The 26,188-nt window shown below is 39.5% G+C and overlaps 2 protein-coding genes across 5 annotated transcripts in view; both read right to left on the bottom strand.

Annotated features, from left to right (window-relative positions):
- Window positions 1–1,891: 1,891 nt before the first annotated feature.
- CCT2 (chaperonin containing TCP1 subunit 2) lies at window positions 1,892–15,327 on the bottom strand. Of its 2 annotated transcripts, none has more exons than XM_075495471.1 (16): window positions 15,254–15,327; window positions 13,884–13,958; window positions 13,338–13,403; window positions 13,128–13,239; window positions 12,148–12,224; window positions 10,997–11,109; window positions 10,243–10,445; window positions 9,943–10,043; window positions 9,729–9,856; window positions 8,218–8,321; window positions 6,294–6,413; window positions 5,575–5,703; window positions 5,384–5,487; window positions 3,665–3,764; window positions 2,866–3,007; window positions 1,892–2,204 (listed from the first exon to the last, which is right to left on the bottom strand). In XM_075495471.1, the coding sequence occupies exons 1-16, from the start codon at window positions 15,254–15,256 to the stop codon at window positions 2,174–2,176; spliced, it is 1,608 nt and encodes a 535-aa protein (XP_075351586.1). In that variant the 5' UTR covers window positions 15,257–15,327; the 3' UTR covers window positions 1,892–2,173. The 2 variants fall into 2 exon arrangements, with proteins under 2 accessions (XP_075351586.1, XP_075351579.1); XM_075495464.1 differs by lacking the exon at window positions 15,254–15,327 and adding an exon at window positions 14,607–14,636.
- Window positions 15,328–23,692: 8,365 nt separating this feature from the next.
- FRS2 (fibroblast growth factor receptor substrate 2) overlaps window positions 23,693–26,188 on the bottom strand; it is a 56,530-nt gene continuing 54,034 nt past the window's right edge. For 2 of the 3 annotated variants that reach the window (XM_075495506.1, XM_075495509.1), the window contains one exon: window positions 23,694–26,086. In XM_075495506.1, coding sequence (XP_075351621.1) covers window positions 25,136–26,086 — 951 coding nt within the window. In that variant the 3' untranslated portion in view covers window positions 23,694–25,135. Of the gene's footprint in view, window positions 26,087–26,188 lie in introns of all 3 variants that reach the window. The other variant, XM_075495499.1, reaches the window with a different exon arrangement.

Below are 26,188 nucleotides of genomic sequence, written 5' to 3'. Positions count from 1 at the left end.
AAACAAAGCCTGACTAAAACGGAAAATCCACAAGAGCTGCAAAGGTAAACTTGCATGAATAAAACTCAGGGCTGGGAGCCTGCCGCTACAGGCTTGCACAGAAGCCGAGGCGAACTTTACTCAGTTGACTTCAGCTGGGTATTTCTCCAGCATGCAACTCAGACCAGTTCAGATTCCCTTGGAAACACACTGAATCCTTTTTTTTAAGTATGTTTTGCTTTAATTGTGTAACACAGAAATCTGGCTCCAAATGACATTTTTAGCTTTTGACTCCATAGCACGGATCATTGAGTTTGGTAAGAGACAGCTTGTTTTAAAAGGGTGGGGAGCCCTTGGTGGCGCAGAACAGCCACTTCCCTCTCTGCCTCGCCCATCAGCGGAACTGTCTCACCCGCGCAGCCTGCAGAAGCAGCAGTTGACTTCCCAGAAAAGGTTTGATTCAATGCCAGTTCGTGACTGCTTAATGTCATTTACATGCTTGAAAAATTATCTGGAAATATATAGACTCTGCTAGCACTTGCTGTCTTGTCAAATGAAGTCTGAATCTGGATGTGGCTGGCACCCATGTAGCATGCTTACTATTCATGAAATGAAATAAAGCGTACTAGCATCTCGCTGAGCTAAACCGTCCTTCTTTGGAATTAACTGAATTCTCCCCTTTCCAAATTCTTTATCTAACCTTGTTCCAGCAAACTATTTCTTCCTACAAAACAAAATTATTCAACAGGACAAGAGTTTGGGGCTTTTTTTAACAGCCGAGTTCAGTGTTTCATTTGCTATGGAACCGATTGGTACTTCATTTATCTGAGGGGTGGGGAAGAAGGTGCTTTCACCTGCTTGTCTATGGTTTGTACCCAACGCAGCACTCTACACAGTACTGTCACTTTTGGAGACCTGAAGAGAGTCTGGTTTGACAGTTTGGAGGAGTGTCTGTAAGCAGATTCTCTTCACTTCAGGAAACCTAAGGGAGAAAAATGTTTGCACAGATACTTTCTTGATTTCCAATGAATCTTCCTGCTTCGGCAGAGTTTCCCTGGTGTTTGCCAAGGCGCTCCATTACACTTGCAAGGGCCAGAAGGGTCACAACGCCCAGCTGGCACCTCTCGACGGGCTCCCACGCAGACAGGGCGCCTCCGCTTGTCTCTGCTGACAGTCATCCAGAATCTGCGTGAAGACTGCTGCAGGCATCACAGACTTCCTTACGACCTGACCATAAACTAGTCCAGTTAAGAAACACGTTGCCTTTGCAGCAACTACTGGAATAGGAAAGAGAATATAAAGATAGGCCACAATAAACATGGAAGCGGGGGGGGGGAGAAGAAAATGGGAATGCAATGCAGCCAGGCACATTTTCCACTAACTGCCCTCTATTACAACAATAGCTGTTTGTAAAGTCAGCCTGAGTCTAGTACTTTATAGTCAAACACACAGACTGTTTGGTCCAGGATGCTGATCTCTCTCCCAAACTGCATCTTCCTCTCACCCCCCCCTCAGAACTCCCATCTACATAAAATTTGTGGTGTGAAAAGCTGTAAAATCCCTGAAGTTGTAGTTCTGGGCATTGACCAAGGTTCCTCTTCAGCTTATTCTCTTCCTTTCATCATCAAAGAAGGAGTAATACTCCAGTATCACTAGAAAAGGGTAACATTTAACTTCAGAGCCTATTTCTAGAACCCCAACTCAAAACCTATACAGCCAGGACTGGAATAAACCGCTTGCACTAAATGCATCGAGTCAACCCGAACCAGCAAGCTCCAAAGGCTTGAGAGGTTATCCTTAGCGCTAACTGCCTGTTTGCCGCTTGAAGCATCCGAGGACCAAGGATGTGTGCCGCCGCTTTTCTAATGGAACTGCCCTTCTTGGTTCTACACAAAGACAAATACAACTCTGATGGATTTGAATTTACTTTTTTTTATTTCTGTGTATTTTAAGTGGAACCTGGACAGGAACAGAAGGAATAGGGCTGTGTAAAACCCCCAATTTACTTGAAAGTTAATCTTCCCCACAACACATATAAACCGTAATAAGTTAAAACCAACTGAAGACAGTTATTTCATGCCATTGATGGAGATGCTCGTCTCAAGCTTCTGTTCCACAACCTCACGAAAATTAGATCATTAAAAAAATTACTAGGTGAGATCTGGTCCACACATCCTCAGCTACTGAAGAGAATTTAACATGGGCGATGGTCTGGTACGCGTTTTCTGGGGAGAAAAAGGAAAAATCAGAAAGTTCCCCCTGATGTTGATGCCCACCAGCGTCCCCACCCTCCCTTATTTTTCATTTTTAGTTGATATTTTGTGTTCAGTGGTAGTTTTATCTCACAGCACAAAAGGCAGTACCATCTCAAAGCTAATACACCACCTTTGACCGCAGTAAAAACCTTTGATTCACAAAACAATCCACACTACCTGGTAGCGGGCACACATGGGATAAACCTGCCTAGAAGTGGAATTTCTTCCCAAACTTTTAAACAAATGTGGTTTTGTTCCAGCTGCCAATTCCACTTCAGAAGCAGCCGCGCATTTAACTAGAATTTTTCCCAAAAGAAAAAAAACCAGCACAATCCCTTACATTTTGGTCAGCCACTTCTGCAGGTGTTTTAGTACTCTATAAGGCACATGAGTAGCTGGTGGCCTCAGATTAACTAGGCATTGCTTAGGCACGCTAATTTAAGCGCGCTGATGGCTCTAAAGGCCTGTTCATACTCCTAATGCAAAAAAATCACGTAACATGAACATTAGCGTGTCAGTCTTCATATCAAATTAAATATTTTTTAGAACAAGACTTTTCGACACAGTTACCCTTTCACAGAAGATTACTCTATACCATTTTAACTGACCAATGTAGATACTCAAACCGTACCTTGGTGCTGCTTTAATAATGTCATCTACACGAAGAATCATTTCTGCTGCTTCAGCTGCACTCAGCAGAACTTGTCTCTTGACTTGGAAACTTTCTGTTACTCCCAAGACTGCCATGTCTCCAATGATACCCTCTTTCATATCTAGAAGGAGAGACACATTAAGAGTTTGTTTGGGGTGGGGTTTTTTTTGTTTTTTTGGGGTTTTTTTTAAGAAAATTACAAGAAGCTGACAGTATGGTAACTTACCTGCTCAAATGAACCATACTGATAGTAAGGGAAGTATTAAATAAAAGTCTTTCACTTCAAGGCTCCTGATTTAAGCCTAACATGTTGCAATTACATGAAAAAAAGTAATGATGAAAGATTTGTATACTGGGAAAAGGAGACAAGATTCCAACAGGACTCTCAGCACTATTTCCTTAGGTATATCAACTTCAGAATTCTTCTCAAAAACTTTTTAAGTTGGGGAGGTGGGTTGGGTTGGTTTGTTCTTTGTTTCTTTTTAAGTCACTGCCTTTCTTTTTGAGCTTCATGTAACTAGACTCGCTGTAAGTAAGGAAAGTGGTTTTACAGGTGGAAACCATCCCCTTCAAAGCTTTTCACTCTATTGTGAAAGCCTGGTAGAATGATAAAGACATGTAACATTGTATGCCTATGTTCTATGCAAAGCAAACAGCAATCAACATACTCAGTTCTTCCAGCTGAGTCTATCAGTGACAAACAGATGTGACAGTTTAATAAGCCTAATCCCCCTCCCAAACACCAATCCAATAACAGAAGCAAAATCAAGGCCCTTACCAAGTCCATAAGTAGTCTTCCCTTCACTGTGAGCGGCTCTGAGCTGAGCAACCAAATCTGCACTGTCATAGCCAGCATTATCAGCTATTATTGTTGGGATCTACAGGGATAAACACAGGTTGTTTTTAATTAATGCTGAGATTGATCCCTAATAAACATGAAACACACTTTGGTATTATAGTTTACTAGTAAGTTTCAAGAGGAGGAAATTTAAAAAACATGGCAGATTGATTATCTGTTACAGTGATCAGAAGTTTGGGGGCAGGGGGGTGAAATCAAACTACCTTTCGAAGGATTTTGTTTAAGACCTTGTTAAGAGAGTACATGAGAGGACAGAAGCTCATTAGCAGATTTGTCACTTCATTTTACATGGACAGAAAGAAATCTGTCTCTTATCATTTCAGACTACAACTGGAGAAACAGTTTCATTTCAAGAATATAAGCTTGCTGGTAAGCATTAACCACCAGATCATTCTGTTCACTGTTTAAGTGACAGCAGTGCAAATTGCATGTGCCAACTGAATCATAGAACTGTTTAGGTTGGAAAAGACCTTTAAGATCATCAAGTCCAACCATTAACCTAGCACTGACAAGCCCACCTACATGTCTTTTAAATACTTCCAGGGATGGTGACTCAACCACCTCTCTGGGCAGCCTATTCCAATGCTTGACAACCCTCTCAGTGAAGAAATTTTTCCTAATACCCAATCTAAACTTCCCCTGGCGCAACTTGAGACCATTTCTTGTGGTCCTCTGACTTGTCACTTGGGAGAAGAGACTGACACCCATTTCACTACAACCTCCTTTCAGGTAGCTGTAGAGAGCGATAAGGTCTCCCCTCAGTCTCCTTTTCTCCAGGCTAAACAACCCCAGTTCCCTCAGCCGCTCCTCATCAGACTTGTGCTCTAGAGCCTTCACCAGCTTCGTTGCCTTCTCTAGACACGCTCCAGCACCTCAATGTCTTCCTTCTAGTGAGGGGCCCAAAACTGAACACAGTATTCGAGGTGTGGCCTCACCAGTGCTGAGTCCAGGGGGACGATCACTTCCCTAGTCCTGCCGGCCCCACTATTTCTGATACAAGGACTATTTCTGAAGAGCTAATGCCAAGTCTTACCATGCTCTTTAAGTTAATTTTCTTGGGAGAAATGTTTTCCTACGGTCTTTCATTTCTTAAGAAAGGTTTTCCCTAATATACAGGAAGGCAATTTTTCTCAACTAACAGTCTGTTAGCACAATAATATTCTATAAACATTTCTTGTGATACTCTTATTTCCTGCAATCTTCAATGCAAGCCTAGAAAATTCTAGATAGTACTAGAGCATGAATACAATCAAATAACACTAGAGTATAAATAGAATAGAACAGTTGCTCTTTTCTAAATCAGTTGTTAAGTGAATCATCTGAGATTTTTATGTGCTATTTCTGCTGCACTTTTAACCTTGCAGGTAAGAGGAGCAAGAACCAATTAGAAGAGGGCTAGCAGATGAACATTCAGCATTCTGTAACATGCAGAATTATTAGAACACCAATACTTTTTTTCTAAGAGAGAAAACAGTAACTTTTTCCCCCTTTGTTCATCCGAGGTATGTTGCTACATTTCACTTTTTTACTTTAGAAAACCAAAACTTTGAAAGAAAAGCAACTACCTGATGTCAGAAGTTAGTAAACTTAGTGAAACTTTACATCTATTAATCCAGAAATCTGATTAAACACACTTACCATTCGTAAAGCCTTAGCAAAGGACTCCATTGCAACAGACTCTTTGCCAGGTGTTCTGATGGCAAGTTCTGCAACAGCATTAGCCATCAGCATCTCTGAACAACCTATTCATTGAAGACACACAGATGTTTTATATCTGACTTCAACAGTAATACAAAATGTATATCACGTACAAAGAAACTAATACTCACCTCCACCGTACACGGTTCTAGTGTCCTTCACAGTCTGGGCGAGAACACAGAGAGCATCATGCAAAGACCTCTCTGCTTCATCTAGAATCTGCTGAGTTGCTCCACGCAAAACTATGGTGCAAGCTTCACCTAAAGAGTGAAAATGCGAAAATATTAAAAAAACAAGCCAAAGACACAAAAAGAGGCTATCACAAAGCGTTTGTAATAGTTTTGCTATCACTGCAGTCAAGTTCTACACAGATTAATTTTGGGGAGAAAAGAAAGCATGATGACGTTTCACAGGTAGAATGAAATGATGTACACTATGCTATTGCTTTTATCAATGAACTGTTCCACAACACCTTATTTAATTTAATAGAAAATTACTGTTATCTCAAAACAACCCCTCGGAAACTTAACAGTATTGGCATTTACAGAACAAGCTCTCAAGTTCTTGAAGTATGACTTCAGGTTGCTACTTTTCTCGGCAATTTAATCTTCCAAAGCAGAAATTTTGGTTCCCTTCCTTACAAATGTTTATGTGTATGTTTAATGTTATGTAGATGAACAATTTCAATCATGAACATACATATTTGCAGGACTTTTACTGAAGAGCAAGGCTTTAATAAAAATGGTTACATGAATCATTACAAAATTCCTATGCCATCCTGGTAACTGAACAGCGTTAGCAGAGGATTAACACAAATGTTACAACATGCCATTAGTGGTACAACACTTACCCATTGCCACTCCAGAGAAATGAATGAGTTTATCTTCTCCAATCATGACTTCTTCAATGAGCTTGCAGCTTCCTAGTTTTACTAGCTCAGGGTGATCAAAGGTGGACGCAATTTCACCACCTACAAATGTAAGATCATACAGAAGTTAAACGGCTCACGATGAAAGCATCCATTCAGGCAAGGTCTAAACGGGGGGGGGGAATCATCTTCATAATTGCACAAAAATAAATTGAATTTAACAACACTGATAAGCCACATTTTTCCAATGTCAGCATATGGCACCAGAAACCTTCTACTGATGTTGACAAGTCCTTAAAACACCAGTATTTTGTTTCACGTCACAAGAACTACAACAGCTGTAATGCTTTTGAGTTCTGTCTGGATTAGAGACGAAATGATGTTCATATTTGCCAGTATTAAAATGTCACTCTGTTTAAAGTTTTAGTAGTATTTACTGATGAAGTATTTATAAAATACTAAATCAAGTTTGTTATGTTTTTAAACTTGAGCTTGTGCCAGCATTCATTTTGCCTGCCTGATGATGGCTGAGAATCACTGGCCACCACTCTCCTGAATCATGAGTCTTCTGCCATGTCATAGCAGCGACATAGTGCACCATTCGTAAACTCCCGTATCATAAACAAAGCGGATGTGACAAAGACCAAAATGTCTCTGAATGGAATGTTGTTCGAGTACATTGTTCTTTGCATTAGAAAACCATTTACACGTATTCACTCCCAATGTATGCCGAGTTATTCCATATTAGCTTGCAGCATTGCTGTAGTTTTAGCAGTACAAGGAAAGACAAGACTTGTAGTAGAGAGTTTGTGCTTACTAAAAGCTTGTCTATTTTTTTCAGCTATACTATTTGATCCAGTGTGGTCCGACATGGTCCACTTGCTCCACCTACAAAATTTGCTTTGATTTTGTTCCAGAACATAAGCAATGTTCCTCTCAATCAAGTGTTTGCCTGTGTCAACGTGCCTACGGACAGTTATACACAATTGCTACTTTAGTTTTGCTAAGCTAAACAAGTCAGTATCTTTTCCCTTCTCCCAGCAAAGCAAGTTAGCCATTCTCTTGATCACTTTCATAATCAATTTTTTATGATGTTCCAGCTAACCACCTCTAACTTTGGCAATGAGGATCATCTGTAGCATTCCAGATGTTTCATTTTCATTAGTTACTAGAGTCACATTTACACTAACCACTACTAAAAATATCCAGGTTGTTCATGTCATTTGAGGTCCACCTCAAGTCAATGACTCAGGCCCACATTTTTAACAAAGGATGACTCTTTAGTCTTCTCTGTTATTACAATCAAACAACTGCCACTTATAACCAGATGGTATTAACTAACTTGTGGATTTATAATCTCATTCTTTCTACCGCTAAGTTTCATCTTTTCCCTAGAAAACAAATGTTTCAAAAGTTTATCAAGCAGGGACTTCACTGAAAATATTTTTTAAATATGAAAGAAAATTACTAACTGGCACTAACTGGCTAAATTATATTCCACAGTTAGCATTATGAGCCTTTATTCACAGTTGCTAGAGAAAAAAAAATATGTTGAAATCATTATGCAGGGAGGATTCAGAATCAAAACAGACATTTTACATGTGATGTATAACATACTAAAGTTCAAAACTGAGTTACCAGCTTCTGAAAAAATACTGACAGTTATATAGCAGTTGATAAGTCAACAAAGTAATTTCAAAGTTTCTTATGGGCAATTTCATAGGGTCCTCCATATACATTTGTATTTAAGTACTGTAAAATAAAGCTTATTTGGAGTACTTTTCACATTCACAGATCTGCTTAATAGTAAAAAAGTACAAACCAGGTGATCAACCATTAACATTTACTAAAGATCAAACAAATAATGTGACCCTCCAAGTTTTATACGACAAGGTACTCTACATACCTGTAACAAGAGCCAGACGTTCTACACCAGCAAAGTCTGCGTGTTCAATAGCCATGACACCAGCAGCTCCAAAGAGCTGTTCAGGGTAGTTGTAGATCAACTGCCTACAATTAAAACACAGGCACATCTTCTCATTACACACAGAACAAACCTTTTAAATCCCCGAGTAACAAAGGACACCTGATTCTCAGCAGCACAGACACGGACAGATTTCTGAAAGCTACAAGTTAGTATGTGAGGCACCTGCCACACATAGAATGTTATACCACACAGAAGCAAATGCAGTGACAGGAAAACATACAAAGCTAAAAAAAAAAAAAAAAAAAAAAGGTCAAGCTATTATAGCTCTTTGAAATACCCTTTCCCTGAAGACACACTATCAATGCACAGGGGCCCATATGCTTTAAATTCTAAGTCCTTTGATCCTAAGTACCAGCTGAGCACTTAACTGCCTCTTCTAGCAGAGCGCACTAGAATAACATGTGAAGTAACGTCTTTAATTCCTTCACCAATACAAAATCCAAACAGCAGATAACTCTATGGGAACAATAAATGGCCAGTCTTGTAACATATACAAATAGCAGACCACAGAGAAGAGTATGTGCTCTCTTATTAATATCTATCCCCCTCTCTCTAGAACGAAGTAGTTATTTAAATCCAAAAGAGTAAATTTTTGCTATTGTGGAAAACAGTGCTGCTTTTACAACTCCCATCCTTTGGCATAGTACTAGCTAATCAGCGTCCTAGTAGACTACACAATGAGCTGGAACACCAGGTGTCAAGCTGCTTTGTATGTATGGCAGTTGCACTAAAATGAGAGTTACTGAAAGGCAGAAGCATTTCTCATATCATTAAATAACTGAATGCTTTTCTTGCACTGTGACAGTTTAAAAGAGAAGTTCACTGATAACAAAAATAAGTAACTTAGATTGTGACATTTCTTATGAGCTGAATGAATCATTACATGAAAATGGCTATCTTTCATACTTTCAAAGATGTGTATAAAAGGCTTATGGCAGGGAGCACAGAGGCCTCTGAAACACTGCTGAATTTGGAGCAGTACTCTAGCACCAATATTTTAATGCAGGATAACACACAGCGGGTTCAATCTGAACTAAATGCACTCAGCAGCACAGACTCTTTCAGCACCAATTACCCCACAAAAGGGGGAATATGGATGTGGACAATGCTGCTGGTATTCATAACTAAATAAATCTGTTAGTATAAAAGCATAGTGGCATCGCTTCAACTGGACTTAAAACAAGTATCCCTGATTAAATAACATCAATTCTTCCTCTTTAAAATAAAACAAACAAACAAAAAAGATGGGGGCCATGGTGCATGAGGGGAAGCACAGAAAATAACATAGACCTCAGTAAGGTGAATCAATTAAGCATTAGGCAAGATCACCTAATTTTACAGATACAGGCATAAATAATGTTCTTCACACTCATACAATATTAAAATCTTGCTACTTTGTAACTCTCCCCTTTTTCCAAGAAAATACATACCTGTTAATAAAGCAGTTTATTCCATGCTTAAGAATACGCTCTACCTTCTCCTTCATTTTTTCTTTTTCTGCCTGTTCTATTTCTGCTACTTTTGCTGTAGAGTCCACTCTAACGCGAGAGCCAAAGATCTAAATCAAAGAAAACAAAGAGTTCAGTCTAAAAATTAATTCCATTTACAAAAACATCATTTCACAACAGTAGTTCTGTAACATACCTTAATCTTGTCTGTATCCATACCAGTATTTGCAATAAGAATCTTTGCATTTTCAATTCTTTTTGGCTGATTTACACCAATCTTCTTGTCAAGTAAAAAGCCTGTAGTAACAGAAAGGTCTTGGTAAGACTTCAAATTAAAAAAAACAGTTCATTTAAATTATTACAAAACCCCCTCATATTTATTATTCAATTTAATAACAACATAGCAATGTTTCCTAGAACAAATTTGTATAGAGACGTGTAATTTTTAACAGCTTCATTTCTCAAGCGCACTTACAGCCAACATACAAAGACTTACCTTCATCTAAGTAGGAATCAGCCAAGCTTCCACCAAGTTTCTTAATGACGTGGATAGCCTCCAAATTACCAGAACCTTTCAACCTAAGAACAGCTTCTACAGCTAGCTTGACAAAGTGATCTTTATGATGAGTAAGTAATTTTGATGAAAGAGTTGTTCCCGCAATGTTCATCAAATCTTCACGGAACTTCACTTCATCATCACTAAAATAAAGTCAGTACAGTTTAAGTGGAAAGTCTGAAAGCCTAAACCGTCATTAACCTATCACTGTGAGTCTCTCCCTGCTTCTTCTAGCCTGTATCTATGTGTACCATGTTCCATTTTGAAGAATGCTACACAGAATCCCTCCAGTGTCCCAGAATACAACCTTCTATTTGAAATGCAAGTTCAATTAGGAGAACTTTTGCATTCAGCTTTAGAAAGTCTGTGCTCTCAATATGTCGGGTCAAGAAAACAGCCACATTTAAAATCAGAGTATGAAATCTGAAATAACAGCTCAGATTTTTGTTCTAGGGAGGAAATTATTGCTCCTATTTTGTTTCTGCACATCATAAGTAATTTTAAATAATCTCATAAAGCTTCTGTAGTTCATCTAGCAAAAAGCAGTCCTTTTTTTCTCAAGTGTTAAAATTCATAAATTCAGCCTTTACACTACTTAAAAGGGAGTGACGAATTTCCCAATGGTATGTAATTCTCACTGATGTTTTAATATTGACTGGTTTATAAAGAGTTACAGCAAATGTACATTACTAACCCATGATCGACAGCTGCTTTCAAAAGTGCCTCTCTTGAAGCTTTTGTGGCTGCTCTCCAGCCTGCAATGATGGTCTGAGGATGAATCTTCCTTGCAATCAGTAATTCTGCCTCCTAGTTAAATGAAATTATTAATTAGTTTTTTCCCCCAAGGTACACTTACGCTAACTAGGAAAGACACTTCCAAGTAATCAGAAAATTCTGAATAGCAGTAAAAGCCAGAGAGCTATAACAATGAAATTAAAGTCACCCTACTGGCAGTTTTTTTTCCGATCTAGGCAAATATGATCTGCCCTTGGAATATCATCAAGAAATTCTGATTAATGAAAAAAAAGAAATCCTAACTCCAATAAGAATAGCAACTAGACATATACTTCAAAATAGCAATCTTTCACTTCATGTTTGAGATCAGTTTCCTGTTCACTTACAGCTGCAACTTAAAGTGTAGTCGGAAAAAAAAAAACCCCTCTCCAAACTCCCTTTTTGTGAGCAACTTGGCAAGCTGATGGATCATTTCTCAGACGCTCGTGATCACAATTCCTGGATCTGAGATGATTAGGTTTACTGGCACAGCTCTGCTAACAAGAATTCCTCACTTCTGAATTCTTTTTCATAGTAATTTCAGATTTAGAGTTTGGCAGTGTAAACTTTTATGTAAACATAAAAACCATGCAGAATTTAAAGGAACAGTATGAATTCAGGTCTTGAGCACACAAGAACTGAATTTAACATTCCGGTTTTTTTTCCCCATTAATGTTACAGAAAAGGATTTCAGAGGACTGAACCTTGCAACTAAGCAGTGCTGCATGCTGCCCAGTGCAACATCCAGGAAGCGACCTGTGAGAGTGATACTTCTCTGCTTCACTTGAATAATGAAATAAGAGAAAATAATTTTCTAAAATGTACCAAATTAAAATACTTGTGAATTTATAAATAATAAAATAAGGAATATAGTCTAAAATAATTAAAAAAAAAAAATTTGATGACATAGTAACTAAGGGTTTTTTTTCCTACCAATTTCAACAGCAACGGAGCAAGGTATTCCTACACTTTGGGAGCCCTCTTCATAAACATCAAATAACACACCTCCTATTGATATAACAGGAGTATATTGCCAAATAGAAACATATCTGAAAAACAGTAATACATCACCCTCAGTAATTCAGCTGCCAACACTGTGACAGACGTAGTTCCATCACCAACTTCATCATCTTGAACCTTTGACATATCTAAAGAAGAAAACACTGTATTAATGTTTTGATTCAAAATACCATACTCACCAGTACCAGCTTCACATACAATTATTTTTATCTCACATTAGTTTGGAGAAGAAAAAAGAATCTTACTCTTCGATAATTTAAAGAGGTCACTCTATAAGTCACAGAAAAACCTGAGATGCAAATCAAATTCAGCATCCTTCAAATTCCTGCTCTTTATTTGCAACCTAGACACCAGTTCCAGCCTGGCAACAGTCAAGAGCTACTCCCCTCTCTCCCCATTCCTAAGGATGATCATCAAAAGAAGTAGGGCCAGATAGAAGCTCTAAGGTATACATACTGGATCAGAGAATATAATAACCAAGTATGCCACATGAACTGCTGATAAACAAGGACCCAGCAAACACGAAATCATTAAGAATCTTGACACTGAATTGTTCAGGGTCCTGCTTGTCAGCAGAACTGGACCATTTGCAGACTAAGACAGTTGATCAAAAGGTAAACTCTGTCCAGAGCACAATTTTGATTAAGTGATAAAAAAAAGATTTAAACCAGGGAGAACGAGAGAGAACCTCTGTACCCCAGCAGGTTTCTGTTCCAAATTTTCCTGGTGAAAAAAGAGGGGCACATAGCTGTCTTTTGTCCCTCCTGACTCCTGCGACAAACCAGGGTTGAGGGAAAACAAGGAGACATGGGAACAGTTTTGCAAGAGCAGCATATACCTCAATTTTACTTTTGCAGAGTTCCACAACTCTTGCAACACCTTGGCCTCCTTACTTCAGGAATTCTGCTCCCCTGCCTTCAATTTTTCACATTATTTGAAGAATACTTTTCTAAGAACAAATAAAAACTACATAATAAAGTTACAAATGAAGAAATGCCAAATACTGCAATGACAAGCTGCTAAAAACTCACCAACCAAGACCTTGGCAGCTGGATTGTCAACTCCAATAGCTTTCAGAATGGTTGCACCATCATTGGTCACTGTTACTGTGCTATCTCTGCCAGTACTCAAAAGTATCTTGTCCTACAAGATGCAAGATTTAGAATACTGCTTGAAAACGTACTGTAACTATTAAAACTAAATTAACAGGTATGACCATTGAGAACTTGCAGCTGTCTTACCATGCCTTTAGGCCCCAGAGTGCTCTTGACCAGGTCACCGATAGCAATGGCACCAACAAAGGATGACTGAAATGAAAGCAAATATACCTTAGAGAATTATTTATTTCTACTTTAATACAAGAATCATACGCTAGCCCCTAACTTCCAAGAGGACATCTTAACCCAACCCTTCCACAGCCACACTTCTTTCAGCAGAGTCCGGGTCCAAGTTTCTTAACTGCTACCTTTTGATAACCAGATCAAATATACTTAATTCTCACAGAAACCGTAAAAGCCTGTCTCACAGCCAAAAGAAATGCCTTCCAATGAACACCAATCTTCTGAGCTAAGGTACAGTTACTTAGGTTTTGAACAATTATGAGGAGTTTCTCTAATTGTTAGTATAAACAACACCGCTCCTACCTTCTGTTCAGACATGCAACAAGAAAAACCAGTAAGAGACAGACGAAGTTCCACATCACCATAAGCTGAAAGTACATTTAACAGTAGAAAAGGCGAAGTTTAATTACCTCAAGTATTACCAGTTTCTTAGAGAATTAAACTTACCAAGCGAGCTGTTTCTGCCTTTTCTTCATCTGCACCTGCCTTGAAAATGTTCACAGGAGCAAGGGAAATGGACGCCTAAAACAGAGTTAACATAAGAATATTCCTTTAGCTTTAATAAAAACAATGCATTTTAAAAACAAATCCCTGACACTAACAACCTAAACTATGTTTCTATTATTAAAATGATTTATTTCTATACCCCATTTGGTTTTGATAAAAGGTATATTCAAGATAAATTCACCTTGACTCCTTCTTAAAGATTTATCTTGCAACCTCGTAATCACGTGAAGAGATTACAAGACCGATTGCAATCTACTCCAAGAGACTGCACACCCTGTTCTCTGGTAAGATCTACGAGCCTGAAAGGCCATTACCAGTACCTTACTTCATGGCAATGTCTGTGTTGCTGTACTGCGTGGCTAATCATCAGATCCAAACAACCCAAAGATAAGCACAACCAGCAGAACCTGAAAAAATCTAGTCACTGAGCACACTGGGTCATTAATATTTCGGGTTTTGTGTGGAACCCTAATCTTTTTTTGCATTTCCATGCAAATTAATTACAGCAGTAAAGAATATATGCCTTTAAAGACTAATACTTGCAAAGAATTCAAGGCCTTAAATGAATTAGGATCAACTCCCAAAAGAACAAGTGTATCAACCCCCTTAAGAGAGTTCCGTGACTTTTTACTTTGCTGCGTAATCAGCACACAGTTCTTCTACCAGTTTCGTGTCCATTCCATCATCGCTTTGACTAGAAAAATCGACAGGGTGCGGTGGGAGACTCTACACAGCCCGAGGGCAGCTCTCTCCCGGCAGGTCACCACGAGCGGCCTCTCACGCCCGGGGACTCGGTGCCGCCTCTCCAGCTCTTCTCGGAGACGAGGGGAGGGAAGAAGCGGCCTCCCGCCCGCCTCCATCATGTCAGCCATGCTGCGGGCGCCCGGCCCGGGCGGGCCGAGACAGCCTCTCCTGCGGGGGGCGGGAGGGGACCCATCGCGGGACCGGGAACCGCCCAGGGCCTCGCCGCGGCAGGCTCGGCGGGTGCCACAGAGCGGCCCGCTCCGGCCGCGCCCTGATGGACCCTCCTCGCGCGCGCTCTAGAACCTTCCAGGCCCCACACGCTGCTGCTGCTTCTGTTTCTTCTTCTCCCCCCGCCCCGCCCTCCCGCCCGCCGCGCGCGGGGCAGGGCGCGAGGCCGCCCCCACGCGAGCGCCGCAACCGCCGCCAGACAAAGCGTGGGGGAGGGGCGCGACCGCCAGGCCCTCGCACCGGGGGAGTGCGGCCGCCGCTCCGCCCTGCCGCCCCCCCCTTCCTCCCCCCGGGCAAACGCGCCGCCAGGCCGCCGGCACCGCCGCCACGCCGCTCACCATGATGCCGGTGCCGCCGCCTCCACCAGAGAACCAGCGCGCGGCTCCGCAGCCCCCCACGAGCTCCTGGCGGAACTGGCGTCAGAAGCACCGCCGCTTCCGGCGGCGTGCGGCATTCTGGGAGGCGTAGTCCGCCCCTCAGGAGGAGGCGGAGCTACTCCGCAGCAGAAGACGGGCCTGGCGGGCTACGGGGCTTTTGCTACGGCGGGCCCGGCTGCCGGACCGGCTGTGCGCGGTAGGCACGGCCCTGGTGCAGGAACTTCGTTGTTTTTTAATGAGTTCCGTGACTTGGAGGCCTGTTGCCTCTTCCCCCGTTCTGTGTAATGCCGGCCTCGTGTAGGGCCGCACCTGAGCTGGGTTTGCCTGGCAGTGCACCGCAGCACAGCAACCTTTCCGCCAAGAGCTGCCATCTAGGCACTTACTTTCCACTGTATTTCTATACTGAGTTGTTTCTGCCGCAGCAAAGGAGCTTGCGGTTTCCCCAGTTTAATTTCATCATATTCCTGGAAGTCAGTTCTCAAACTAGTCGAAAGCATTTTAAATTACCGTTCCTGCCCTCCAGTGTGCCTACCAGACCATTCCAGATATCTGCTATTATATCATCCACACCGCCAAATAAAAGCAGCGAACAGGAGATACCACGGCACAATCCCACTCAATACAGTCTTCATTTCAATATTAAAAAATGGGTAACTATTCTCTTGGCAGCTTTGCAGATGTGCGAGACCACCTTGTTCTGTCACTACTTTTCCTCCACACAAAAAGGTCATATAAAAATATTATAAAAATATTAAATATATTATAAAAATAAAAATATTATATTATATATTGGTCATATAAAAAAAGTTAATTAGTTTGTGTGACTTGTTCCTCAAGAATTCTAGCTGGTATTCCTCTTCTTGCTGCCAGACAGAAACCTCTTGGGATATATGCAAAGCTGTTTGTTCTAGATTCAAACTGGCCAAAGACGGGTATCTACCCCAATGGAGATGGCAAAAAAAGAACATGACAAACTCTGCCAACTTTCACATCTATCTCTGGTTTTTAGTATGTCAATACCCAGTTAGTATTTTTATTGAGTTCTTTAGGCTTTTTGCTTTGTTTTCTTCAGAGAGTTAGACATGTTATCCCCCCTAACCTCGTTCTGAAAACTAGAGTACGAATTGAATTTTAACATCTTCAGTTTTCCTCACAGTTATGTAGAAAAGTATCTTAAGTTTTGGCTAAGGCTAATAACTCAGCTAAAACAATGTTAACTATTTTTATCTCAGAACTAGAGCATTCATAAAGATTTGCACTGAACTAATGATTCATTTTAATTCACATTTGCTGCTACTGTGGTGTGAGCTGCGGGAGAAAAGATTTTAAAGTGTCTTGGACAATTAATCGAGTTGTGGCCTTTGGAAGACCAAATGCTCATAGAAAAACTTACTACAGCAAATTTGTAAGTTTGGTTTAAGGGACTTTTGACTACTGCTAAGCTATGATTTCTAATGTGTAAAAGTAGCGACACCTGAATAGAAAGAGTCCACCAGCAGCGCTAGTTCTGGGTTCCTGCCTCCTGCTTCCAGCTGCGCAGTGCCCTCACCTCTGTTGTGCCGATGGCAATTTTTCAGGTCACCCTGTAAGTGAAGGAAAAAGAAAAAGTGCCTCATTTTAATATTTTCATAAATGCATATACTTTGTAAATCACCTCATCTCTTCCAAGGTTAAGAAACAGATTGTGTTTCAGTCCCAAAGACCATTCGACACACCAGATAGCTCAGCGATACTCAGGGATGAATTCTCAATCAGACCTCCATGTGTCTCAGTATCTACTGATAGCGCTTTAATTCAGATCGAGACCTTCTGCTTACAGCCGGGCTATTAATGGTGTAGGAGTAACAGAGCAGCAACCGTTGCCTGGTTTCTCCAGGACCAGTAATTCAGGCATCAATCACAGGATCTACTTTGAGGCTTAACTTCAGTCAAACCAGTCACTTAAGCCTCTGAGCAGATAAGAGTTTGAGGAAGGAAGGAAAACAGAGACTCTTCACCAAATCCAACTCTTCAGGTGCTCCCAACTGAAAATTAACAGATGTATTATTGTGATTTATGTATAGGGATTTTAACAAGGCCAGTTTATATCATTTTTGACACATATGGCTGGAAGGTCAGCTCTTTAATGCTTGGCTGTTCAATGCCACCTATTTTCAGCTGGCTTCAAAAGTTTATTTCAAACAAAGCATCATTAGGTCAAGAATGCAAGGCATATGGATTTTTAATTGGAATCACTTTTATCAGTTGCATGATGTTTAGTTCTAATATTGCTAGCAGTTAACTCTCTAACTGCATATATTTTACCTACTGTCGCATCAGAACTGGTGCACTGAAGCATTTCAACCAAACATTACTGGGGAGCTTGCTTTCTATTTGAAACGAAGGTACAAAGAACCAAAGTTTCTACCTAACTCTGTATCGTGTTAATACGGAAATCTTAACTGTAACGGACTGCTTAGCAGCCATTCCCGTTAGGAAAGCTGCAAAACTGTTGGCCAGGGATATGAAAACCTTTTTGAGAACTGAGTTTTCAGATGTCTACGTTATCTAACCAACATTGTGCAAGGACCATGTAATGTTGTCTCTTAAGAGGTTCTGAAAACAAAACATCTGAAGTTTCTAGGGTTTTGTTCATTTGTTGGCTAGAAACATCTTTATGGAAATTATACCTTAAAACAGTGACTTGGCAAGGAGAAGAGAGGAAATACTGAATTTTGAGAAATCACCGCCATATTTTATAGTCTCCAGAAGAAAGCAAAAAGGCCATCTGGACAGGACTTCAACCTTGTATTTGCTTATTACTTTCTGAATTTATCAGTACTATGCTAACAAAGTCCATTTGGGTTTTGTAAAATCTTAGTCATTTAATAACTCAGAAAGGAGCACATTCAAATTGCTGGCATGTGATTCACTAGCCAGTAATCGATAGCAACAGTACTACCACAACAAAAATTCTAAGTCTACGTATAAGAGAAACATATGACAGAACACTAGTAGAAATGAAACAAAAGCTTTGAGAAAAATTTACAGGCTCCAGGTCATCATGTCCTAGGTTTTCTTTTTACCACTGAGTAATGAGTGGAGCAGAAGGGGGGGGGGGGGGGGGGGGGGGGAAGGCACCTGAAGCAATGACTTAAAGAAAAGCAAAAAAGGTTATACTAACAAAATACAATACAGTGACACTAACACTGGGAAATATTGAAGTAACCCACAGACAATTTTCAATGTAAAATCAATAGTTTATTGCCATGCTACAATTTTTTTTTTTCCAAATGAAGTTGGCACTGGTAAAGGGGAAAAAATGTTGTCATAATACATAATACATTTTTAAAAAATGCACATTTGGTAAGCTTTCTCAATAATGACAGCTTAAAACAAGTGAAATTAAATTTTTTAAGATTAATGTGGAATGGCATAAAAATACACTCTTTCTGCATAGTATAATATCACTTTTTTCATAAAAGAAATACGGAATGTTTGTAAAAACAAATTCATCAAACAGGGCAAATTAACTGAAATTTTATAAACAATTTGGCAATGGTCCCACTGTTTAGACTTTTTTATATAAAAGAAATAAAAATCTAGAAAGCTACCTTTATACAAAGTTGCTATATTTATGCCTTTAAGTAGGAAAAAACATTTTATAACGCAAATTAGGACATACAATAATCTTACAATATCATACAATGTAATGACAAGAAAGGAACGTACAACATAAGATTTTGGCCTTTGTAGAAATGTCTATTTCTGCATTTAATAAATGCATTTGTGGCACACTGGTGACTATTGTATTCTTACTACTACTACCAGTCAGCTTTCATGCTTGAGCGGTATTCAGCTGTACTGTAATGGCAGGTCTGCAGTTTAGTTAAAAACACAGACTGTTTTTCAGGAGATGAAAGGTGATGCTGCAGTGAAGCGAGGTGTGAGAAATGCAACGTGCCTGCTGGTTGAGACATCTGTATTGTGGGACACCATACAACACTCTTTCCTTTCACACCAGAGCATTTCTTATACATTCAGGTATTAAGTACCAAAGTCTTACAAGTGAGAACATCTGTGTTCGAGATTTGGCAAAATTTCAGGGAAAATACAAAGTTAGTACCAAATATATATTATATATAAAATGTGGGTGTATGATATACACACATATTCTAATGCAAAAAAACTGCATTAATATGGAGTTAAATTTGCTGACATCCATTCCTAAATAACATAACCATTAAAAAACAGGTGTAATCCTGATCTTTCACACACTTTAGAATCACTTCCTCTTTCACACATAATAGTTAAAGCAATATATATGCAAGTATGACTAAGAAATCAAAATTCACATAATAATCTGAACTCTGACCACAACAAATAGGATTTTTTTTCAGTACATGTAATTAAATATATTTATATTTTTACAGTATTTTTAGACCATTCCTGAAGAACTTGACCAACCAGCTCCTCAGGTGTAACAGAGCTTTTACGTCAGCAGAACTTGATCTTGCAGGAACACATCCAGTTGCCCTTGAAGTCAACACGAATCATTCGTTTGGCTTCAAAGGACGCTGCATGAGGCCTGAACAAGTTCTGGAAGGATCGCCCTGCTAACAAGGAAGATTCCCTGATGACATCAGAACTCCTACCTCAGACTTCCTTTCCTACTGCCAAAGGGAAGGCGCAAAGGACACACGGACTCTGGGCTCTCTGAGTTGTTGGCAGGTGGCATTGGGAACGACCATGTAGAGCCCAGCCCCAGCACCAGGGAGTGGCAAGGTGAGCTTCACGGCACCTTTTGTACTAAGGCTTCTCGTGGAAAGCAGAGGAGCTGCTCCTCCACGTTCATCGCTTGGCAGTTCGGTGACCACGGGCCTCAGATGTGAGCTGTGGCTGGGACCCCAAGGCATTAAGTACTTTGCAGACACAGAGGAAGACAGTCCCTGTTCTGAAGGGCTCAAGCCTGTTTCTTAATCATATTTTTTACATAATCTCCTTTGTATATACACATATTTGCTACATAAAATAGAATTACACCAAAGTAGTGGATATAGCAGAAAACGTTGTCACAATATATGTATATTACCACACTAAATAATTACTAAAACTGCAAGAAAAATTTCAAAATGCCCTTTGTAATATATAAAAATATAGAAATGTCCAACACTTGTTTCTTCAACTTTAAAGGTAACTTTATCTCCCATATTCTATTTCTATCTGTACACCTACATATTTCCAAACAAAATACTGCGTTAATCTGGAGTAAACACCATGTTAGGATAATATCCTCATAAGACATCTGACAGACTTAAGTCACATAGCTTACAGCACAGTATCACAAGAAATAATGTATACATGGTCAGAGTTACAGCTGCTAAGTTGTTTTTTTTTTTTTTCTTATTCACTTATCTTGTCCAAAAGAGGAAGTAATTCCTAAAGATTGCGAAAGAACCTTAACTCATGACTTCCCGTCTTTTTCATATACGCTCTGTAAGAAGGACATCAGCAACCTTGACTCCATCTTAACGCAGTTTTTTGTGGTGGAATTTCTTCTGGATTTTTTTTCTTTTGGAGTGTATATGAATTTAAAATAAAGATATCATAAATGAACTTATGTTTATATTAAGTAAATACTGTCAAATATAAATGCCTGAATTGCTACCTCAAGGAAAAGATGGGAAAGATCTTATCATTAAATTCCAAAAATACCTAATTCTAGCTATCAAACTGAAAGACCAAACTTCTTTAGGGGAAATAGGAGAATTTCAGATAAGTCTGCTATTAGTTCCTACTAAATCAGTTTCATCTTATTTGCAGCCATTAAATAAATTAGTACAGTGCAGAAATGGAATTTCACCATTGATCCCACCTTACACGAAGAGGAGAATACTGCTTAGAAATAGAGGTCCAAATCAGATACATCATTATATGCTCAAAGTAGTAACTGACATTAATCAGAACTTGTATTTTTATTTCACCGACAGTGAATAAAGACAATCTGCTCTCTCCTGACTCTGTCTCATTGAGAAGTTGTTAAATATAAAACAAAAACAAGGATAGCCAGATTTTGAACCAATACACACTGTTAGAAAGCCAGCAAAATCAACTGCTGGTCTGTCACCCGCAAAGGAGCAGCCCTATTTTGACATTGATTTGGACTTTGTACAGCTTACACCTTTCTGTGGCCCTTTTTACACCCAAGCCCTAGTCAGAGGTGTAAACACACACACAAATATCCAAACATCTGGGGGGAAATTAAGCAGTTCATTATATGAAATGTCTGTTTGAACACGTAAGCTTTCTATAAAAGTTCTGTAGACTTTAACAGGAACAGGAATAGTGCTTCAACATACACAATTACATTCAACTCCTGTCATATGCAAAACGTACTTACCTGGGGAAACAAAAAATGTTCTAATGAGAGTTAAGGTTTTCAGAATGGTCTTTTTTATATTGTTTTAAGGAGTCACCAAGAAACACACAAAACTAAAAAAATTGGTCCTCCTCTTGACATCAGTTTGAGGAAAAAAATATTTTCCTGATATAACCAATGGATTAAATTCTCACTAACTGTATTTCTAGTACAATCTTTATTATGTACTTTTGGTCGCTGTTTCATCGTTACCATCAACTCAGTTTCCTTGTTTAGAAGATACACTAATGTATGTCCTTCCCAAATCATTGCATTAAAGGAATACCTACAGTTAAAGGGTTTCCCTTGTCAAATGTGCTTTAAGGGTAGCAGCCAATTGCGTGTTATGGATGAAAAGTAGAACTGATAGAGATGCTGCTATTTTTGCAGGACCTAGTTTACGTAAACTTTACATGTCTCAGTTACTAAAGAAAACGGTTACATATTTGTAGTTTCTCAGTCTATACACCTGTGGGCCCAAAATAAATATGATCTAAATGCTGTGGAGAGATTTCAGCTGAAAACTGAATCCTCAATTACAGACACTAAACCTAACATCACAGCCTTTAAAGAGACTGAATTGAAAAAATATTTACCAAGTCTCAAAGGGTAAAGTGCATTGCAACTACATCTACTTCAAGGGGCAGAAAATAAGGAATGCTGAAGATGAGTAGCATGGGTAACAGGGACTACCCAGTATGTTTGCAGCATACACAAAATGAGAAAGCATTATCCCACCTGTAAAATGTAAGAGGGTAAAAAAATAGCCCTGGAAAATATGTCAGACTTGTTAATATAATTAAGGCTACAGAAAGTTGAAATTTCAGTATGTTCTCAATTCTGGGGAACAGAGCTAAGAAAACACCACCTATGAAGTACTGTGAAACTTGCAACAACATAAAAAAATTACTCAGACCATCCCTTGTATCTGAGACTATTCAGGATAAACACATAGGACAGCGCACCGGAACTAAAGAGGGATATGGTTGGTTGTTGTAATTTTGGCAGGTCACATAAGATCTACCTGAAGCCTCTGCTTCCCTGTTTGTCAATTAAGAATATTACTTCCCTGCCTCACAGGTGTGTTTTAAAGGTCCAATTAATTAGTATTTCTGAAACACCCATACTATACAGATAAGGACCAAATATTTCTAGGCAGCTAGCTAGATCAAACACGTTTGCCTCAAAACACATGCTGAAGCATTACTTCGGCTCACAAATTTAAGTGAGCTATAAGCTAAGAACAAGAATCACACCAGTATCATGAACACAGTGAGTATTTTGCAATACCTGGCAATTTCTCTTCAGTACAGACCAAGACTGGTCCACAGCGTAAGGTGAGGCAATGGCAAAGATGGGAAGGAGCACTAACACTGCAGACCTATAAAATGTCTAGCTCTAGGTAGTCATTACCTTCGTGAGTACCAAGGTCTCCCCACAAGTCAGTGGGTCTAATCACAAGAGTACGCATAGGTTGACCGCGAAATCATTAATGAGGTTTTTTTAAATCTCATTTAAGTTCCTCGTAATGGTCTCAATGACTCCCATCTTTTACTTCTGCAAATTATGTTCTTTGTGCATCTGGTATTTCAGTACCATACAGTCTGTAAAGAATAATGAAAGAGTGAAAAGGTTGCCTGATATCCTTCAATGGTGTGGCAAGATGCATGTATTTCAGGTGCTACCACTGCTGCCACTACTAAACTGAGAGAAGACCAAAGAAAAAGATAACAAAGGAACAGGAATACACTCCAATTTAAAAGACTGAAAATAATTGTAGTTTGTTTTTTATAAAACTTCAATTCAAATATTGCATGAAGACCCTTAATTCTTTTTCAGATCTCCAAATGGCTTTTCTTGCATGTTTTTCCTCACTCACAGTTCAAGGGTTATTTTACATCACACCAGTTCACACAAATGTCAGTTCCTTTGCAATCACAGGCTCAACAGTAATCTCTTCTGCTGCTAGTACCAAGGTGCACCTGCAATACTGCCAGAATTCTAAAATTATTCAGAGTATTAAAAAACAAAAACAAAACCCCAAAACTTCTGCTAAGGGTGCATCTGGCATATTCAATGAACAACATTCTACCTGGATGTACCTGTAACAGTGAGCAGCCATCATTGTAACCAAGTTCACCAACTGCAAAAGGAAAAGAAGTATGCTTGTAGATAATACTACCTTCAGATAATTTACTACATATTTTTCTAAATTATACTACCAACTATGGATGCACATTGCTAGAATGTACGATTTTCTATAAAGAGCTATCAAGTCCAGTACCCTGCCTCCCGTGTAACCTGTGTCTGATGCTTTAGAGGAAGACAATAACTGCATAATAAACCTTTCCAGTTGTGCAATAATGCATGCTGCTGGAGAGCTGGGATATTTCTATCAGGCATAAAAAGTAGAACACTGGACAAAGACAACCATTTGACCTGCAAGAGTCTTTCTTTGTCAAATGCAGAGAGTAAGACAAACACGTAAACGACCCTGAACGATAATTAAAGCTATGTACAAAATTTTGACTTTTCAAACAAGACATTATGGAACAGATAAAAAAAGAAACACACAAATGCAAAGAAAGGAAGGCACACTGAACTAAGAAATGACAAGAGCGCCTTAATTCATACAGCCAACCTGTGAATTCCTTCACAAAACCACCCCAAAACTCTAATGAGATTAAAATTCTGTCAGATTTCACAGGGAACTTGATACGCCACTCAGAATTCTCTTCTAGCGGAAAGAGCTTAAGGCTGGGTTTAGAAGCATTTTTAGCTCTGATCAACGAACTTCAATGTGACCTCTCAAATATCACACAAGTTAAGAAAACTATTGGGAATTAGAGGCCTTCTTGCCCATGTGGTCTTTAAAAAAAAAAACAAAAAAAAAAACCAAAACCAACAAAAAAACAAACCCAGACAAAAAAGGTGTGGTGTTTATATCCCTTGAGATGAACCAATATATCTTGTGTACGTCAAACTGAGTGAATTAATGCATTACATACATTTCATTCTGGAGGAGCCACTTCAATGAGGAATGAACGTAAGATAGGTATCTTGAAAGATTAGGTTTACCTGCTAATAATGCACATATCAAGAGGCTTTAAAAAGTGTTATAAATGCCATTAACAAGTATAGGCACCAGACCTGAATATCTATAAATTCAAAACTGGCATGTCACTCAGACTCTAATCAATTTAAAGAGGCACTGTGAAAGGTGGTGATGCTGCTATGCAGTAATTACTACTACTGTAGAATGAAATAGTGTTACCTAAATGAATACTTGCTCTACATTAATTCCCTTTAGTTAGACAAGTACATGAAGTATGCAGAAAAAGTTCTATTAGTCTATAAAAGGCGTTAGTGTTAAGAAATGCAAAGTATTTGCATCTTCAATTTTATAAACTTCACAAAAGGTGCAAATGATTTAATGCTTCCCAGGCTCACATAGGCAGGTCAGTACTGTTATGTCTAGTTTTCCTAGAAGTACCATCATCTCGGGGCAGTGCTTTTTGCAAGCTTGACATAGCAGCAGTTCTTTCAATGTCTATCACAGCATACAGCTCTGTGCGCCTGGTTGGAGTTTGCGGAAGTGGAGTGGTGGGGGTTTTTGGAGTCTGAGGGTTGTCGGAGTCACTACCACCTTCCAAGTCAACCTGTATATAGTTGAGCTGCCTGTGTTCTAAACTTGGACGCCTAATGTCAAAGTTAAAGACTGTTGGGGTACAGTCCCGACGTCGTGTAAATTCTACTTTATGAGCACTTGCTGGTACTGTTACATTCTCTGTATTGACATAATTATGCATTGGATCTAGGTTATTGTGGTAGCCATTCAAAGATGGGGTCTTTGGTCCTAAACTGTCATCTTCATCTCTACTCAGCTTGCGGGCTTCCCAGACAGGAGGCAAGGATGGCAAGTTCTCATAGTTCAACAGCGCAGTTCTCCTCTGAGCAGAGTTGTTAATGTTCTGGGCGTCTGAGGTACTGGTTGATGTCAAACGACCTCTCCTGACCCCTGAGGCACTAGGGATTGATAACCTGTTTATATTTTCATACACCAATTTATTACCAGATGGTGTTTCTCTACGTTCATCACTGTCATACCCAGTGTCCCATTCAGTGTTGTTTGTGCTGCTGCCGCTAACTTGGTCTCTCCCAAGTTGCTCCAGTTTCTCTCTTTCCATTAACTGCCTTTGAACAGGTGTTGGTCCTAAAACAAACTTGACTCCTTCAGGCTCCAGGAGAACCTGAGCATCTCTGTCATCAGTACACATCTGATCTTCTTTCACTTTACTAGTTTCAGTGTTTGAAAGCTTTGATTCCAGTGGCACATGCACACTCGATCGATTTTTTCTTTCCTCTTGTACGCCAGTAGTGTTGACATAAGTGTGCACCTAAAAGAGGAAGAAAAAAACAAGGGAAATTCAAATGCTATTTGCACTTTTTTTTCCCCCTCCAAATTTCTTTCCTTCTTAACTCCCCACTTTTCTAATCAA

Source organism: Mycteria americana, chromosome 1 (genome assembly GCF_035582795.1).
Source record: "Mycteria americana isolate JAX WOST 10 ecotype Jacksonville Zoo and Gardens chromosome 1, USCA_MyAme_1.0, whole genome shotgun sequence".
In the NCBI taxonomy this organism is placed as follows: domain Eukaryota; kingdom Metazoa; phylum Chordata; class Aves; order Ciconiiformes; family Ciconiidae; genus Mycteria; species Mycteria americana.
The sequence above is the reverse complement of the archived record's forward strand: the minus strand, read 5'-3'. Positions and strand labels throughout refer to the sequence as shown.